This window comes from Cornus florida, unplaced genomic scaffold (assembly GCF_030987335.1).
Source record: "Cornus florida cultivar Cherokee Brave unplaced genomic scaffold, ASM3098733v1 CherokeeBrave_3.0.0_Hap2_Chr09, whole genome shotgun sequence".
Lineage (NCBI taxonomy): Eukaryota > Viridiplantae > Streptophyta > Magnoliopsida > Cornales > Cornaceae > Cornus > Cornus florida.
The window spans coordinates 52,208,014-52,226,246 of NW_026775579.1; the positions used below are offsets into that span (position 1 = coordinate 52,208,014).

General features: G+C 32.3%; 1 protein-coding gene across 3 annotated transcripts; it reads left to right on the top strand.

Moving 5' to 3' along the window:
* Window positions 1–1,395: 1,395 nt before the first annotated feature.
* On the top strand, window positions 1,396–8,168 carry LOC132273915 (uncharacterized). 3 transcript variants are annotated; one of them, XM_059775023.1, is made up of 4 exons: window positions 1,396–1,906; window positions 4,345–4,602; window positions 4,719–4,952; window positions 7,795–8,168. In XM_059775023.1, exons 1-3 carry the CDS (start codon window positions 1,490–1,492, stop codon window positions 4,905–4,907), a joined length of 864 nt encoding a protein of 287 aa, XP_059631006.1. In that variant the 5' UTR covers window positions 1,396–1,489; the 3' UTR covers window positions 4,908–4,952; window positions 7,795–8,168. The 3 variants fall into 3 exon arrangements, with proteins under 3 accessions (XP_059631006.1, XP_059631005.1, XP_059631004.1); XM_059775022.1 differs by lacking the exon at window positions 7,795–8,168 and adding an exon at window positions 5,180–5,391; XM_059775021.1 differs by lacking the exon at window positions 7,795–8,168 and having other exon boundaries at window positions 4,719–5,137.
* The last annotated feature ends 10,065 nt before the right edge of the window (window positions 8,169–18,233 follow it).

Sequence of the window (18,233 nt, forward strand, 5' to 3'; positions counted from 1 at the left end):
TTAACCAAATAAGGCATTTAAAATACAATTTAAAATAAAACAAACAAAATACAACAATTACAAAATTAATAGACAAAAATGCACATAGAATGAAATTTAAATTCTAATTTTATCCTTTTTAATTTTAGGGGTATTACAGGACATGACTCTATTTGGGTAATAGTTGATAAATTGACAAAATCAGCTCATTTTCTGTCAGTAAAAACTACTTATTCTACAAAGGAGTATGCTCGTTTGTATGTTGATGAGATCATATGTTTGCATAAGACTCCAGTTTCTATTGTTTGTGATAGAGATCCAAAATTCACTTCTAGATTTTCAGTGATTAGAATGTTCATTACAGTTATTTATTAACTGGTTATATGTATATACTAGTAGAGTTTGTCTTGTGTAAATTGTACCATGATTATTTAATTAGAATTGTTAAGTTAAGAATCTGATGTATTTGTCAGTGATTAGAATGTTCATTACAGTTATTTATTAAATTTGAGAATTTAGTATTGAAGTAATGATTATTATTTAAATTTTTTTAGAAATAAATATGACATGTATATAATAATGTTCAGGCAAGGAGAAGGAGACAGAAGGTACGACAATACAGAAGGACAAATAAATAATTTGAAAATTAGGCAAGGTGAGTGTACTTACTGGAAGTTTATACTTGAATGTGTTAATTGAAGTATCAAAGATGCTTATTTGATGTGGAAACACTTATATATATTATATAAGGTCCATACTCTGGCCTAGAATAAGAGTAATATATATATATATATATATATATATATATATATATAGACACACACATATGATTCATACTCTGGTTTAGAAAGAGAATACTATATCATATAAGGTCCATACTCTGGCTTAGAAGGAGAGTATTATATTTTAATGTCTGTAAAGCTAGAAGTTATATATTAATGAAATTTAATTGAAGTTATCCGATAATATTTGTTTATATTACTCTGATGTAGTAGTGTTGTAGTCACTGAGTTTTAAGCTCACTCCTTCCATAATTATATTTTTCAGGTACCAGGTTGGATTGTCATTGCCATGTCTAGGGTCATAGGGGTGAATGGGGAAAAAGAATAACAGAAAGTTTTTTTTGTATATGATGTAATTATTATAGTATAATTTGTAATTAATGGGAAAGTTGCTTAATGGGTTGTTTATTTATTTTTTTTTTTTAAACTCTACTTATAGTTTATTTTTTTATTATAAAATGTTAAGCAGACACTGTGATATATGTGTGTAAGATTAATGCATATGGTTAAATGCATTTTAGTGATTCAATTCATTAAGTAGTATAAATTGGGTTGGGTGTCAGTAGGAGTATCACTTGTTAATTGTTACTTATTCATTATCTAGTTTCTGTGGCCATGGATGTCCTCTCTCTCTCTCTCTCTCTCTACTTTCTCACTCTCTCTCCAAACTGCTGCCTTTCCTTCCACTTCTGGCTTCACACCCCTTTCTCTCTCAACTCTCAAATTTCATGGCGACTGCACCCACCAAGCTCACTTCCGGCGTCCTCTCGGTCCCTTCGCCACCGCACCGCCGGAAACCACCACCGTCTCCGCCATTGCGAGCGCTGCACCATTCCGTAGCCGACGCTCGGAAGCCTTCGCTCTCAATTTCATCCGCAATCTCACGCCACAAAATTGTGTGCAAGGCGACGGAAGTCTCGGTGGCTGAGGAATCGTCGGCATCCTCCGGCGGCGGCGATGACGGGAAGTATTGGATTCCGGTGGTGCCGTTGTCGGCGCTTCCGAAGGGAGAGCGGCGCGTGATTATTCAAGATGGGGAGACGATACTGCTTCTGTGGTACAAAGATGAGGTTTTCGCAATTGAGAATAGGTCTCCTGCTGAAGGAGCTTACACTGAAGGCTTGCTCAATGCAAAGCTCACCCAGGTTTGAAATGCCCTACTCTCTCTCTTATCTTTTTCTCTCTCTGTATATATTACTTTATACTTATATATGTTTGAATTGAGGATATTATTGTATCTATTTGAGGGAGTTCAATTTTATATAAACTCAAGCTTTACTAAAAAAATTAGGTCTCCATTTTGCCTGAAGGATTTGAATTGAATTGATTGAGGTTCAATGGATAGCTTAAATTTAGATACAAGTTTAAAGAGCATGCATTGTTTAATCTTTGAGTCTATTATTATGTATGGATTTCGAATAATAAGGTGTAACCACTAACCAATGGGCATTAGCCCAAATGGTATAATCTCTCCTCCCAAAAGGGGAGGTTAAGTTCGAGCCTTGCTAGGGGCAATATTGTGGGAGTGTCATGGTTTGCTTGAACTTTCGGAGGAAAAATAAATAAATAAAGAATAACAAAGTGTAATGGGGTATTTGATATTCATTCCTGTAAGACTTGGTGCACAAAGGATTGTAATTAGATGTATTTGATATCACTAATCTAACATTCCCTTCAAGTTCCAAATTCAACTTCAATAGCCAATATTTTAATTTAAACTCAAAACCACCCTTAATTCAAATTCATTCATTTATCCGAGTGTACCATAATTAGTGAAACCTCACACCATGACAAGTATAGGATGGAATTGGATGGGGTGTGGTGTATAGGTTTGAAGTCAGTAGAGTTTGTACGATTTAGGCTAAGCTATGGACTACTATATAGGCTGCAATATTGGTTTGGGAAAATGGCATTGTAGATCTAGTGGTGATTCTTGTTGCTAGAGCTCTTGCTTATAATTCATGGCAACCGAAAATATTTGAATCACAATACCCATTGATTGGGGGACCTGAACAGTTTGCAGTAATTGTTAGTAATATCAAATTACACTATAATGAAATTGGAGGATGAAAATCAAGCATGCTTATATCAAGGAGATTGCTGGTGCTGATGAACTCTCCACCATTTGGGGGTATTTCTGGTTCTGAGATGGTGGCCTGTGTCAGGTCTAGCCTAAGGAGCTTAGATCAAAACTTTTTCTGATATAAATAGTTGTTGTACTATAGTTTGAGTACAACTAGTTTGAGTACAACAAGATAGTTTTATTGTTTTACAAAAAACTACGGATTAGTGCATCCAAGTTTATGATCGAGATTCTGTCCTGAAACTACAGTGAGAACCAAAAATGAGAAACTGCCTCTTATATATATATATATATTCTTGCCTTGCCTTTATTGATATGCAACTGAGGATTTTAATACAATTGGGCTGTTGACGAGAGGGGTGAGTTTTCCCTTGAACTTAAGGAATTTCATTTTCTCTTTATCTTGATCACTGAGTTAGGGCAGTAGGAATGAAGAGTACCACAGAGGATTTGACACACCAAGTGGGAGCAATTGTCATGTGCCTCCTCCAGCGCCTCCCCTGTCTCAGTATCCCTTATTCATTCTAAATCCTCTTGAGCTTGTCAGGTTCGGGTTCGGGTGAAAGGACAGCAGTTTAGTGTCTGAAAAACAGCTAAAACACCCTAAAAGTGTGTCAGTTTTCTTTCTATTTCTTGCCATTCTTCACTTGCATAGTCATCTTTCTATATTTTGTCTTGACACTGTAGGCTTGCAATTTAGGCACTTGCCATTCGTTGTAAATTTTATGTGGCTCGCTAAATTAAAGAAATCAAAGAAAGCAACGTCATTCCTAAGCTTGCTTTGTTAATAAGAGTGATGGTTCAAGAAAGTGCATTTTATGAAAGTGACAGCTCTAGAAGCTGTCCCCTAAGCAAGTCAAACCTTTATATATATATATATATAATACGGAGTATACTTTTGCTGGAAAATGTTAAGCTTTATATATAGAAGAGAAAATCACATCCTGGGAATCAAGATCACCTTTGCATTAGAAGAAAACACACTAAACAGGGCATACCCTAAATAGCATCAAAAAAAAAAAAAAAAAAAACCAGAACATTCAAAGAACAGAAAATAAATCTGCCAAAGAGAGGCCTACTGCCTATCAACAGTGAGACAAGCGTCTATAGCAATCTGATGAGTTCTTCTTCTTTAGGCTCTATAACAGAGAACACCCACGTTGGTAACATATGAACTGGTGGTTGCATTTCACTGTCCTCCTCTCATTAAATAGAGGAGAGATTATATAGTGGCAATGCGGACACTCTCCTTACTTAAAAAGTAATGTTGACTTAATTTTATGAGTGGAAGAGAAGGCTTGCACTATTTCTCATATGCACCAGCACTAACATGTGGGAATTTAAATGGGAGAAACTTTTATCCTCTATCGATTTTACCTTGGTTTTTAATCTTAAGTTACACAACTGCGTGCAACTTTTCTTTCTTAGTGGAAATATTCTGTCTTATGAAATTGGTTTTGGAATCATAAAATTAAAAGTTTGTGCTATCTTTTCCCTCAGGACGGCTGTATTGTTTGCCCGTCAACTGATAGTACATTTGATCTCCGGACTGGAGCCATCAAGGATTGGTATCCAAACAATCCCGTGCTGAGAATCCTCACACCTGCTTTGAGGAATCTATTTGTATATCCAGTGAAAACCGATGATGAAAATATATTCATCAGCATTAGTGGGGGTGTGAAAACCGTTGCCGCAGAGATTGTCTTTAGCGGAAAGGCTCAACCTGGTATAACTGCAAGTGATGTCAATGTGGATGAGGTAACAGTCATTGTAAATTTTGTCAAATGAAACATCAATACCTCTCAAATTGCAAGAAGCTCTTATTTTTAAGTTCTCCAATTTTAACCCGCTGTCCTTTTTATGATGCACATCAGGTGAGAATGGTGGTTGATGAGGATTCCGAGGGGTTCGGTTTCACAGGGAAGAATGAACTGATAAATGGGAAGGCAGCCATAATCGGCTTCCTATTATTGTTGGATTTTGAACTCTTGACCGGTAAAGGTATCCTCAAGGGAACTGGATTCTTGGACTTCATTTACTCTGCAACTGATGCTTTCAAGTAAGCTTCACCGTTTTGCAGTCGCAGAAATATTTCTGACAACAAATAGGTAATATATATTCACGTAGCGATAAAACATTCAAATGTAATATTTTATTTTTAATTTTATTTTCTCAGCAAGTGATTTTGTTCAAACTTGTTGGTTTCGGAAAGCCAATCATGTTAATTAATCCTTGTATATGTTTTTAAATTTAATTCACTATATGCCAAATAAAAGAACAAATGGTTGTTTTCTTTTTCTTTTTTCGATGATTATATTGATTTTGTTTTCTGCAGATATTAAATTATGATGGAAGAAGTCTGAACAAAAATATATATATATATATATATACACACACACGCACACACTGTTGCGTATGATGTGTAAATTTTTTTTAATCTATAGCAGTCTGTTGAAATAAATTGTTACGTTACTAATATGTAAAATTATTGTATATTTTATACAGTTTTTTTACACAGTCACATTAATATATTTCTTTTCTTCTTCATCTTTTTCATTCCATTAACTAATCAATCTTATATTAAATAACTTTATAAAAATTATGTGGGTTTAGGAATGACACTAGTTGGTTGTTGTTGGAGAATATATTTTTATACGAAAGATATAAAATAGCTGTTAGAATTAAAAATAAATAAATTAAATTTTTTTTATAAATTTATTATGACATAAAATTGTAAAAAAATATATATATACACAAACAGTTAGGCTCAGTTTGGTAGAGTGCAAAAGGGAGGAAAGGGAAGGGAAGGTGATGGAGGGTGATTAAAAATTTGTGTTTGGGTAAAATGGGTGGAAGGAAAGGAAATGAGAGGGAAGGGTTTGGAGGGTTATGTATAACTTTATACAGTGATTTGTTTATCCTTCCAAAAATGGGAGGAAATGGAAGGGAAGGCAATGGCTGATGTAATATTTGTGATGTCAATTTTACCCTCAAAACAATATACATACAAGTTAGCAGTTGCAGAGAGAATAAAAGACGGCAGGCCAGCGGCTGAAGCCTGCGAACGCAAACCCGAACTGGAACAGCGGCGATGGAAACTGAAAGATATGGGTTTTGATTTTCTAAACAATCTGAAATGATATACCAATAAGGGTTTTGAATTTTTGATTCTTGTAGACAGAAAGATAAATTGAAATATATGGGTTTGGGTTTTGAACTTCTAATTCTTGTAGTGCAGAGAGAGAGAGAGAGAGAGAGAGAGAGATAGAGAGACAGAGGGCAAGTTCAAAGTTGAGAACGAGAATAGAGATGGAGGCGAGATTGGGGAGGCTGAAATGATTTGCCCTAAATTTTTTTTTTCCTTTTCTTGTGGCTCATCAGGTATAGGAGATTATATATATATATATATATATATATATAATAGAGATGGAGGCGAGATTGGGGAGGCTGAAATGATTTGCCCTAATTTTTTTTTTCTTTTCTTGTGTAGGTGTAGGAGACTATATATATATATATATATATATATATATATATATATTTTAAAAATATATATATATATAAAAGGGTATAATAGTCAATTTATTAAAATAATTTCTTTGTTTTCTTTTCTTTTTCCAAACATGATTATTGTTCTTCTCTTTTTTTTCCTTCATTAACCAACCAAACATGATAAGGAGTTAAAATTATTCTTCCTTCTCTTTTCCTCATAACTAATGTTATCCTCCTCCTTCAAACCCACCGTGCCAAACATACCCTTAGTAATGCTCTCTAAGACTTGGCATTGGCTTAAACTGGCATTGGCTTAAACTGTGAAAGGTATAAAGAGGAGAATCATCAAAACTAGGGGTGGGCAAAAAATCCGCCAATCCGCGAACCCGTACGGATCGGATCGGATTACCAGAACCACGGATCGGTGGTAGATTCAAAAAAATTGAATTCGTAGTTCACGGATCGGATCATGGATTAGGCTGTTAAAAATCCGATCCGATCCGTGGCAATCCGTGGGTAATCCATAATATATATATATATATATACACACACACACACACAACAATCTATTCTATCCGTGGCAATCCGTGTGCCACATACCTGATAACTTGCATTTTTTATTTTCTTTTTTTGGTAAGTATTATACATATTACATACTGATACCACCGACTTTTCTCATTCATAAAACATTAAAACCTAAACCTAGCTAAAGAAGAGAAAGCGACTGCCTCAGTGAGCTCCTTTTCAGTTCTGCACTTCTGCTGCCGTCTCTTTCACCGAATCAAAACGGGCTAGGATAGAGCAGATCAGAGCAAGTCTTGGCTGATCTGGATTCTCAGAGAACGCTTATGCCTTACGGTACTCCTTTTATTCTTTAGATATGATCTGAAATCTGGATTAGAAAAAAATTCTTCTTATCAATCTCTGAATTGATTGTCTTTTCATGTATTGTTTCTTGGTGTAATGTTTGCAGTCACTTTAATGAACTTGCTGAATGTTAAAAAGCCTTTGTGTGGCTGGACTTTTTTCTATCCTCTTGTGAATTTTTTTTTGCTTCAACTCTCTTTTTGGTGTTAACAGTCCCTTGGTCCTTGGATTTGCTGCTATAAATGACCCATATATGTTTTGTTTTTGTTTTTATTTTTATTTTTTTTCAGCATACATACTATCTATATACTATAGATTTGCTGAAAAAATTAAAGATGTTTTATTGAATTTTCTGAAAATATAATCTTAAAAACTACAAAGCTACCATTGTTAATTCATAAACTAATTTTAATACTCTTGGTTTGTTCGGATTAAAAGATTGTTTGTTCATATTTCTTGTAATGCAAAAGATAATTGTTATGGTAATCCATGAGTTAAAACAGTAGATGTAGCTATTCATAATTTCTGTTTTGTTTTTTCTCTATTTTCTTAAATTTCAGACCTTAATTTTTTTTTTTTCCCTTTTCTTCGCAGATGACAAGTCCAGAAGATATAGTCCGCGGATTGGATCCGATCCGATCCGTAGACTAACGGATTGGTGGCGGATTCAAAATCTCCCAATCCGTTGCGAGCGAATCGGATTAGAATTGATGCCTAATCCGATCCGATCCGATCCGTGGCCACCTCTAACGTCATGCATGATGTAATTAGATTTCAAATATTCTTGGTGAATCAAGTGGATTCTGTAAGCGTCAACTTGTTTACAAGGACTAGGTACTCCGTGCCTCTCCGATAAAGCGTTTTCTACACGGTCATGTCATACGGGTGAAAATCACCTCCAGTCACACAGTATGCCATTTTCACCATTTTGAAATAAGTGAAGGAGAATTGGCCACATCAATTAAAAATCTTGGGTAACTAAATTTTCACCACCCTTGTATTATATATATATAAACTTTAAATATTGTATTCCATATATATAAACACATTTAAATATTGTATCTAAAATACACTTGTCTTCTTCCAAAATGTCATCTTCTTCCTTTCTTTCTCTAAAAGCTTCATCAGCTTCCATTAATGGACTCTTCAAGAACTCACAGTAACTTTTGAATTTCAAAACTTCACTTCAAAACCCAAACACACTCCAAAAACCCATGTAATTTCACTCGAGTATTATGCGAGTATTATGCAGAAACTCCATAGTATCATCCATAGATCTAAGCTTTATTCATATAAATCTTGATTTTTGATCTGTTTTTTCTTATATGATTAAAGAGCACAAACATCACTGGTTCGCACTCTTTTTAGTAGAATTTTGTTGGGATTTTATGTATAACATAAGCATGAAATATAGTTAGTACTGCTTGGGATACAAAATACATATTGCTTGAGATGTTAAGTAGGATTATGTTGGAATGTTATGTACAATTTATACTGACTTAAATTACAAACTGTTGGGATGTTATGTACAAATAATCTATTAGGATTATTTTGGGATGTTGTGTACAACTTATATTGACTTAAATTACAAAATGTTTGGGATGTTATGCAGTACACAAATAATTAAACAAAAAAACCATGCCAGTCCGGATGTTCCAATATTGCTATGTTAATTTGGAATAAAATGACCTAGTATTCGAAGAAAGGGAAGTAAAAATTTATAGAAACAAATTAATGGTGAAATAGATCTGAGAAATTTATAGAAACAAATGAATTGATAAATAGATGTGTGATTTGTTTGTGATTCGTTTTGGAAACAAATCAAAGAGATTTATTGAGATTTGAAAGAAGAAGAAGAAAATAACTAAAAAACGATCTCTCTCTCTCTCTCTTACTTTCTTTCTCTGAAACCTCTCTGAAATCTTTGGCAAATCTAAGCAAGGCGGGATTTGGGTTGATTGAAGCATTCCAAATCTCCATGCAAACTGCAAAATCTGGGTTGTTGAAATATTTTGGAAAGAAATCAAAATCTAGGTTGCTGCAATGGCGAGATTTTAGAAAGAAATCAAAATCAATATTTTGGATAAGAAGAAAATGGCGGGATTTGGGTTGCTGAAATGGGTTGCTGAAAATAAGGGAAGGAAGAAGAAATAGTATTTGTGAAAAGTGTATACATACATATATATATATATATATATATATATATGAAAATTGTGTATAAAACAAATAAACATTTTTACCCACCTTAGTAACTACTGTTCATCAACACAAAAAGGAGGAAATGGGCTACTGTGGGACTGGAGGTGATCCTGGTCCCATGTCATACCGACATGGATATTTTGGATGAGAAAAATAATTGGTCAATATATCTGACCAGCCGACCGGATCCTCTTATGTAACTTGTTATTTTACGGAGGGAGTTCCTACGTCGAATTCGAATGAAAGAGTAATTGAAAATCCGGATGAAAGAGTAATTGAGATATATATACGTAGAGCGTTAATTTCACTTAATAGTTTAAGCGTTTAAGTTGTATCGCGAAACATTCATCCGTTACAGTTAGTATCAAAATCAGACCTAATCTTTTATCTGGTGGCCCGAGCGCAACGTTACAGTTGATATCAAAATCAGACCTAATTTTTTATTCGATGGCCCAATCGCAACGAGAATGTTACAAGGAGAGAGAGTTGCCCCGATGAAAGTAATTGGGCATATATGAGACTCGGTGTTAATCCCACCTAATAGCTTAAATCGTAATTCAACTCATTTAATTTGTTTTAAATTTTTAATTAGTTAAAATATAGAATAAATATATTAAAATATATTTTAATTGTGTTGAAATCTTTTTTAAAGATTATTATTTTTAATTTTAAAATTATTGCTTTATGTTTTAACATGTGTTATTGAAATTTTTTTACAGAATATTTCAATAAAAACCTATCACACCAAGTAATGGAGTGGCCACATCGCCATTAGGACCCGTGGCCACTAAATTTTTAGTTATTTATATTTTTTATATACAAATTTTTATAATTCTTAAATTACTCCATCGAACTTTTAAAGAATTTACAAAATGCCTTAAAAAAGTCAAAATTAAAGAAGACCCCTCATTTTCTAATTTATTTGTCTAATAAAAATTTCAAGATTCAAAAAAACTGTCTTTAAAAATTTTAAGCATCAAAATTAAAAAAAGACTCATCTTTTACTATTTATTTTCTTTGGTTTAAAATTTCTTATCAATTATTATTGTCAATGTTTGTTCCCCACTCAAGTAGATTTCTGGCTCTGCCGCTGCCAACAAGGAATTCAAACTAGAATCATAAGCAAAGCATTCAACAATTCTGAATGTTTTAAGTGAAACTAGTGCCATTACTCATTTTGTAATTTACTTTTTTTTTAGTACTTCCACGGGACATTCTATGATCACATAAAGAAAATGAAAATGAAAATGATGTGTCCTTTCTCTCACGTAAGAAGACATATCTCAAAACAAAATTTTGAATTGATATTTAGTTTTCATAATAATTTGTTCAAAACATAATTTTGAATTAGTAGAATCCTCTTTTACTAATTATTTTCTTTGGTTCAACATTTCTTATCAACTATCACATTATTGTCAATGTTTGTCCCCCACTCAAGTAGATTTCAGGCTTTGCTGACAGCAAGGAATTCAAACTAGAATCATAAGCAAAACATTCAGCAACTCTGGATGCTTTAAGCGAAATTTGTGTGATTACTCGTTCTGTAATTTACTCTTTTTTTTTTTTTTTAATACTTTCACTAGACATTTTATGATCACATATAGAAAATGAAAATGAAGTATCCTTTCTCTCACGTAACAAGAAATTTCTCAAAACAAAATTTTGAATTGGTATTTCGTTTTCATAATAATTTCTTCAAAACATAAATTTGAATTAGTACTAATAGTTATTTTTACTACGAACAAAATATATGCCGGAATAGTACTTGCGTCCAAAAACAAACTTTTCAAATCATTGATGTGACGCAACAATATTCTAATGAAATCTTATAGAAAAATAAAAGTTGCGACTTCTTTGAATTTTTCTAATAAGCAAAATTCGTGTCAAAATATTATTATATCACACCAATGATTGAAGAGGACCTCACTGGTTTGAAGGTGATTATTGGTTATATATTACACTTTTCTTTATTTAGTTGGCATGAATAAAATGAAAAAGGTGGTCACCTCTCTCACAAATTTTTTTTTTCTCAAAACAAAATTTTGAATTGGTTCTCACAATAAATTCTTCAAAACACAATTTTGAATTGACTTTAGTCATTGTTCTTACCAAGAAAAGTACACACAAAAATAATACTTGCATCCACCTTACTGTAACAAAAGAAACACACTTTTTTCAAATCACTAGTGTGACAGAAATAAAATTCTTTTAAATTTTGTAGAAAAAATAAAAGTTTAGGCTTCTTTTAATTTTTTTAATAAGTAAAACACGTGACAAATTATTTTTTTACCACACCAATAACACTTTGCTTTATTTAATTGGCATAAAGAAAATGAAAGAACGTGGTCAACACAAAAAAAAAATCTCAAAACACAAACTTTAAATTGGCACTAGTCGTTAAAATTGAAAGTCTCTTCACTAAAATTTTATAATAAGTAAACGTCAAACTATCTTATTGTGCCACACCAATCATTTATTGGGTGCAAGTACAGTTTATATACAGTATGATATATCTGTCATATTTGGAGTATCAAAATTATTTTTAAATTTAAAATTAAAAAAAATTTAGTTCAAAATTTAAACTGAATTTTCTCCGATTTCAAAATACATTGAATACTCCCGAATGTAACATTAGAGATATTTGTCAACGAAAATGTTTAAAAGCCTCATTTTCTCTCAACCCACTCATTCCCTCCCAATTAGTACTCCCACAACCATCATTCAAACTACTACTTTCTTGTGTGCTCTTCTGAGGCTGCTTTACAGTCAACTGAGCATCAACGGCCATGCCAGCATCAGAAGCAGCCTTCTGGATGGACCTCGGGGACATGTCGGTCCCAACGCTAGCCGGCAGCATCAATTTAAGTACTTGCCATTGGTTGTATATTTTCTATTTCTCGCCATTCTTCACTTGCTTACTCGTCTTTCTATATTTTGTCTCGACGCTGTAGGCTTGCAATTTAGGCACTTGCCATTCGTTGTATATTTTATGTGGCTCAGTAAATTAAAGAAAGCAACGTCATTCCTAAGCTTGCTTTGTTAATAAGAGTGATGGTTCAAGAAAGCGCATTTTATAAAAGTTCTAGAGGATGTCCCCTAACTAGGGTTGGCAATTTATCCCAACTTGGTGGGGAATTGTCCCACTCTCGCCTCATTTAAAACGAGTTTGGAGAACCGTTTATTTAAATGGGGGTTGGAAAAAAAAACCGGTCGGATTTGGGATTGGGGCGGGGGCGGGGGCGGGGGCGGGGGCGGGGAAGGGGTACCCCGCCCTCAACCGCCCCAATTATATATGGAATTACTCCTATTAGTCCCTGCCATGTTATTGTACTTAACAATTAAACATATTATATATATATATACACACTTCTAAATAAGCCCTTCTCATTCCTACCTTCTTAAACGGGGCGGGAGCGGGACAAGCGGGGATGGGACGGGGCGGTTATCAGGATTAAGGGTAAAAAAATAATTGGTTATTGGGCGATTTTGGGAGTGTCAAATTTAAACGGGAATGGAAATGGGGATGTGGATGGGGATGAGAAACCCGCCCCATTGCCATCCCTACCCCTAAGCAAGTCAAACCTTTATATATATATATATATATATATATATAATACTCCATATTCTTGGAAAATGTTAAGCTTTATATATGGAAGAGAAAATTACATCCTATTTGGAGAACTATAGGTATATCACTTTAAAAAATGTGTCCGTTGTACAGTTCACATCTCCAAGCGTAGGCTTTCTTTATCAGAAAAAGGAGTATAAAAAATCCTTTTATGTTGCCTTCTACAGAATCTCATGTCATTAGCTGAGTTGAAGACTTTTGTCAATGCGTGTTGACAGTGAATAAATCATCCGGATCATCTCTAACATATATATGCATATGCATGTTAGATCAATATCATTTCTATCATATGGGTATTAGATCCTATGACTTTTTGTATGTTAAAGTGGTATTTGTACCTATGATTTTTTTTTTTTTTTTTTTTTTCTGAATGAGGTAAATTTTATTGATTCAAAATTGAAGTGCAGTCCAAGGAAACAGTCCTAACGCTCAAGAAAACACACTAAACAGGGCATACCCTAAATAGCATCAAAAGAAAGAAAGAAAAAAAAACAGAACATTAGAAAAGAAAATAAATCTGCCAAAGAGAGGCCTACTGCCTATCAACAGTGAGACAAGCGTCTATAGCAATCTGATGAGTTCTTCTTCTATAGGCTCTATAACAGAGAACACTCGCATTGGTAAAATATGAACTGGTGGTTGCATTTCACTGTCCTCCCCTCATCAAAGAGAGGAGAGATTATATAGTGGCAATGCGGACGGACACCCTACTTGCTAAAAAAGTAATGTTGACTTGATTTTATGAGTGGAAGAGAAGGCTTGCACTATTTCTCATACGCACCAGCATTAACATGTGGGAATATAAATGGGAGAAACTTTTATCCTCTATCGATTTTACCTTGGTTTTTAATCTAAAGTTACACAACTGCGTGCAACTTTTCTTTCTTACTGGAAATATTCCGTCTTATGAAATTGGTTTTGGAATCATAAAATTAAAAATTTGTGCTCTCTTTTCCCTCAGGACCGCTGTAAGAAAGAAGCTTGTATTCTAAGTTCTCAATTCTAACCCGCTGTCCTTTTTATGATGCACATCAGGTGAGAATGGTGGTTGATGAGGATTCCGAGGGGTTCGGTTTCACAGGGAAGAATGAACTAATATATATTCACGTAGCGATAAAACATTCAAATGTAATATTTTATTTTTAATTTTATTTTCTCAGCAAGTGATTTTGTTCAAACTTGTTGGTTTCGAAAAGCCAATCATGTTAATTAATCCTTGTATATGTTTTTAAATTTAATTCACTATATGCCAAATAAAAGAACAAATGGTTGTTTTCTTTTTCTTTTTTCGATGATTATATTGATTTTGTTTTCTGCAGATATTAAATTATGATGGAAGAAGTCTGAACAAACAAAATATATATATATATATATATACACACACAATAACATCATTAATATTTAAAATTATTGTGTATTTTATACTGTTTTTTTTACAGTCACATCAATATATTTCTTTTCTTCATCTTTCTCGTTCCATTAACTAATCAATTCTATATTAAATAACTTTATAAAAATTATGTGGGTGGAGACAGGGCGATTAGATCCTTAACCGAGTTAGGCGGTCGTCTAAGGCCCCGGTCAATAAGAAGGCCTCATACGTTCTCCTTTCTTTATATATTATAACTTTCTTAAAATAATTATGTTAATTATTAAACATCGATAAATAAAGGAATTTTACACGGACTTAAAAGATTTCTATTGTTTATTACCTTTTATTTCTTTTTTTTAGGGCCCCCAAATTTTTTTTCATATATAAGTTACCTAAAAATTTTATTTTCTTCTATTATTAAACCTCAAGCAATAAAGAAATTTAATATTAGGCCCAAAATATTTTTATATTTATATTATATTGTTTTTTCTCTCTTATCCTTATTACATAAGTGTATAAACACATATACATATATATTACTCCTCGTTATCATTATACCAATCATAAATATTATCCATTATGGTGGGACTTGTGAAACTTTCTATTAACTCTTTTTTTCTTATTCCTCACATATTTTTACTCCTCTCATTATAAAATTTTTTTTATTTTTTATTTTCATCTTCTCCACTCCTACAATTTACAACATCACCTCGTCACAATACTTTGAATGAACTTTTAATTTATTAAAGAATTTTTGAAGTATTGAACCAAATTCTTCAAAATCAATTTCCATTGTTCTATAACTTCAATAAGTTTATAGTTTTATTAAATTTTATTATCATAAAATTATTTATTTTGTTTGTGAGTTGTCATCATTTTTATTTATATTGTTGAATATGTCTTTTAGAAAGTACATAATTAATTAACTAAGATAGAATTAGAGATTGAAATTTTTTTAGTATTACTCTTAAAAATCACAAAACAAATAATGAATATATTACTGGTATGAATATATAGGTAGACTCTATTAAAAGTTTTTTTTTTTTGCCTAAGGCTTTAAATTGTATTGAGCCGCCCTAAGTGGAGAATATATTTTTATATAAAAGGTATAAAGCAACCGTTTTCTTGAGTGGAGAATATATTTTTATATGAAAAGTATACAGTTAGAATTAAAAATAGATAAATTAAATTTTTTTTATAAATTTATTATGACACATAAAATTTATATTTATAAAAATATATATACATACACAAACAGTTAGAAATGCTCCCTAAGACTTGGTATTGGCTTAAACTGTGAAAGGTATAAAGAAGAGAACCATCAAAACACAGAGGATTGTGAAGCAAACTGTGTGCACTCGGATAAGGTTGGTCCCACACTTTTTGGATCAAAATGGGCATGTTACATTGGGACCCACTTCATTAATTCTGGAGAAAAGCTTCAAAGCTACGTATTAAAAAGTTAAAATTGCTAACGTCATGCATGATGTAATTAGATTTCAAAAATTCTTGGTGAATCAAGTGGATTCTGTAAGCGTCTAACTTGTTTACAAGGACTAGGTCATGACTCCGTCCCTCTTCAATAAGCGTTTTCTACACGGTCATATCACACCGACGTGGATATTTTGGGTGAGAAAAATAATTGGTCAATATCTCTGTTCTGGCGTCCGGATCTTCACTTAATAATTTAAGCGTTAATGCCGAATTACAAAGCACCCGCCTATTAAATTTAGTATCAAAATTAGATTTAATTCTTAACTTAATGTCACGCCAAACAAGCATGTTTTAAGGGGTGTTCGAGTGTGCCATCTGGATGGGCAAGATGGCTAGGTCACAACAAGAACGTTTCAAGGGGACAGAATTGTCACAATAAAAGTGACTGGGTACATATGGACTTTGTGTTACCCCACTTAATAGTTTAAATGCGTTCTTAAATTGTAATTCAATTCATTTAATTTGTTTTAAATTTTTAATTAGTTAAAATATAGAATAAATATATTTAAATATACTTTCATTGTGATGAAATCTTTTTTAAAGATTATTATTTTTAATTTTAAAATTATTACTTTATGTTTTAACATGTGTTATTGAATTTTTTTACAGAATATTACAATAAAAACCTGTCACACCAGGCAATGGCGTAGCCACATCGCCATGGCCGTGGCCACCGGAATTTTTAGTTATTTATATTTTTTATATACAAATTTTTATAATTGTTAAATTACCCATCCAACTTTTAAAAAATTTACAAAATGCCTTAAAAAGTCAAAATTAAAGAAGACCCTCATTTTCTAATTTATTTGTCCAGCAAAAATTTCAAAATTCAAAAAAACTCGTGTCTTTTTCTCCTTCAATGGATCCCACAAAATTTTTAAGCATCAAATTTCAGAAAAAGACTGGTCTTTTATTATTTATTTTCTTTGGGTCAAAATTTCTTATCCATTATTTTTATTATCAATATTTGTCCCCCACTCAAGTAGATTTCTAACTCACTGACAATAAGGAATTCAAATTAGAATCATAAGCAAAACATTCGGCAACTCTGAATGCTTTAAGTGGAACGCATGTCATTACTCGTTTTGTAATTTATTTTATCTTGAATACTTCTACAGAACATTCTATGATTGCATAAAGAAAATAAAAATGAAAATGACGTGTCCTTTCTCTCACATAACAAGAAATTTCTCAAAACAAAATTTTGAATTGGTATTTCGTTTTCATAATATTTTCTTCAGAACATGATTTTGATTTAGTAGAATCCTCTTTTACTATTTATTTTCTTTGGTTCAAATTTCTTATCAATTATCACATTATTATCAATATTTGTCCCCCATTCAAGAAGATTTCTGGCTCCGTTGCCAACAGCAAAGAAGTCAAATTAAAATCATAAGGAAAGCATTCAGCAACTTTGAATGCTTTAAGTGGAACGCGTGTCATTGATTATTCTGTAATTTATTTTTTTTAAAATACTTTTACGAGACATTCTTTGGTCATATATAGAAAATGAAAATGATGTATCCTTTCTCCCACGTAACAAGAATTTCTCAAAACAAAATTTTGAATTGGTATTTCGTTTTCATAATATTTTCTTCAAAACTTAAATTTGAATCAGTACTAGTCGTAATTTTTAATACGAACAAAATATATGCTGGAATAGTACTTGCATCCAAAAACAAACTTCTGAAATCATTGATGTGACGCAACAATATTCTTATGAAATCTTATAGAAAAATAAAAAGTTGCGACTTCTTTCAATTTTTCTAATAAGCAAAATACGTGCCGAAATATTATTATATCACACCAATGATTGAGAGGACCTCACTGTTTTGAAGGTGATTATTGTTTATATATTACACTTTTCTTTATTTAATTGGCATAAATAAAATGAAAAAGGTTGTCACCTCTCTCACAATTTTTTTTTTTCTCAAAACAAAATTTTGAATTGGTTCTAATTCTCATTATAAATTCTTCAAAACACAATTTTGAATTGACACTAGTAGTTGCTCTTACCAAGAAAAGTACACACCAAAATAATACTTACATCCACATTACTATAGTAAAAGAAACCACTTTTTTCAAATCTAAATTTTTTAAAAATTTTTGTAGACTTCTTTAATTTTTCTAATGAGCAAAACACGTGTCAAATTATTTTTTTACCACACCAATAACACTTTTCTTTATTTAATTGGCAGAAAGAAAATGAAAGAAAGTGGTCAACACAAAAAAATAGATATATATTTCAAAGCACAATTTTAAATTGGCACTAGTCGTTGAAACTGAAAGTCTCGAACTATATTATTGTGCAACACCAATCATTTATTGGGGTCAAATATT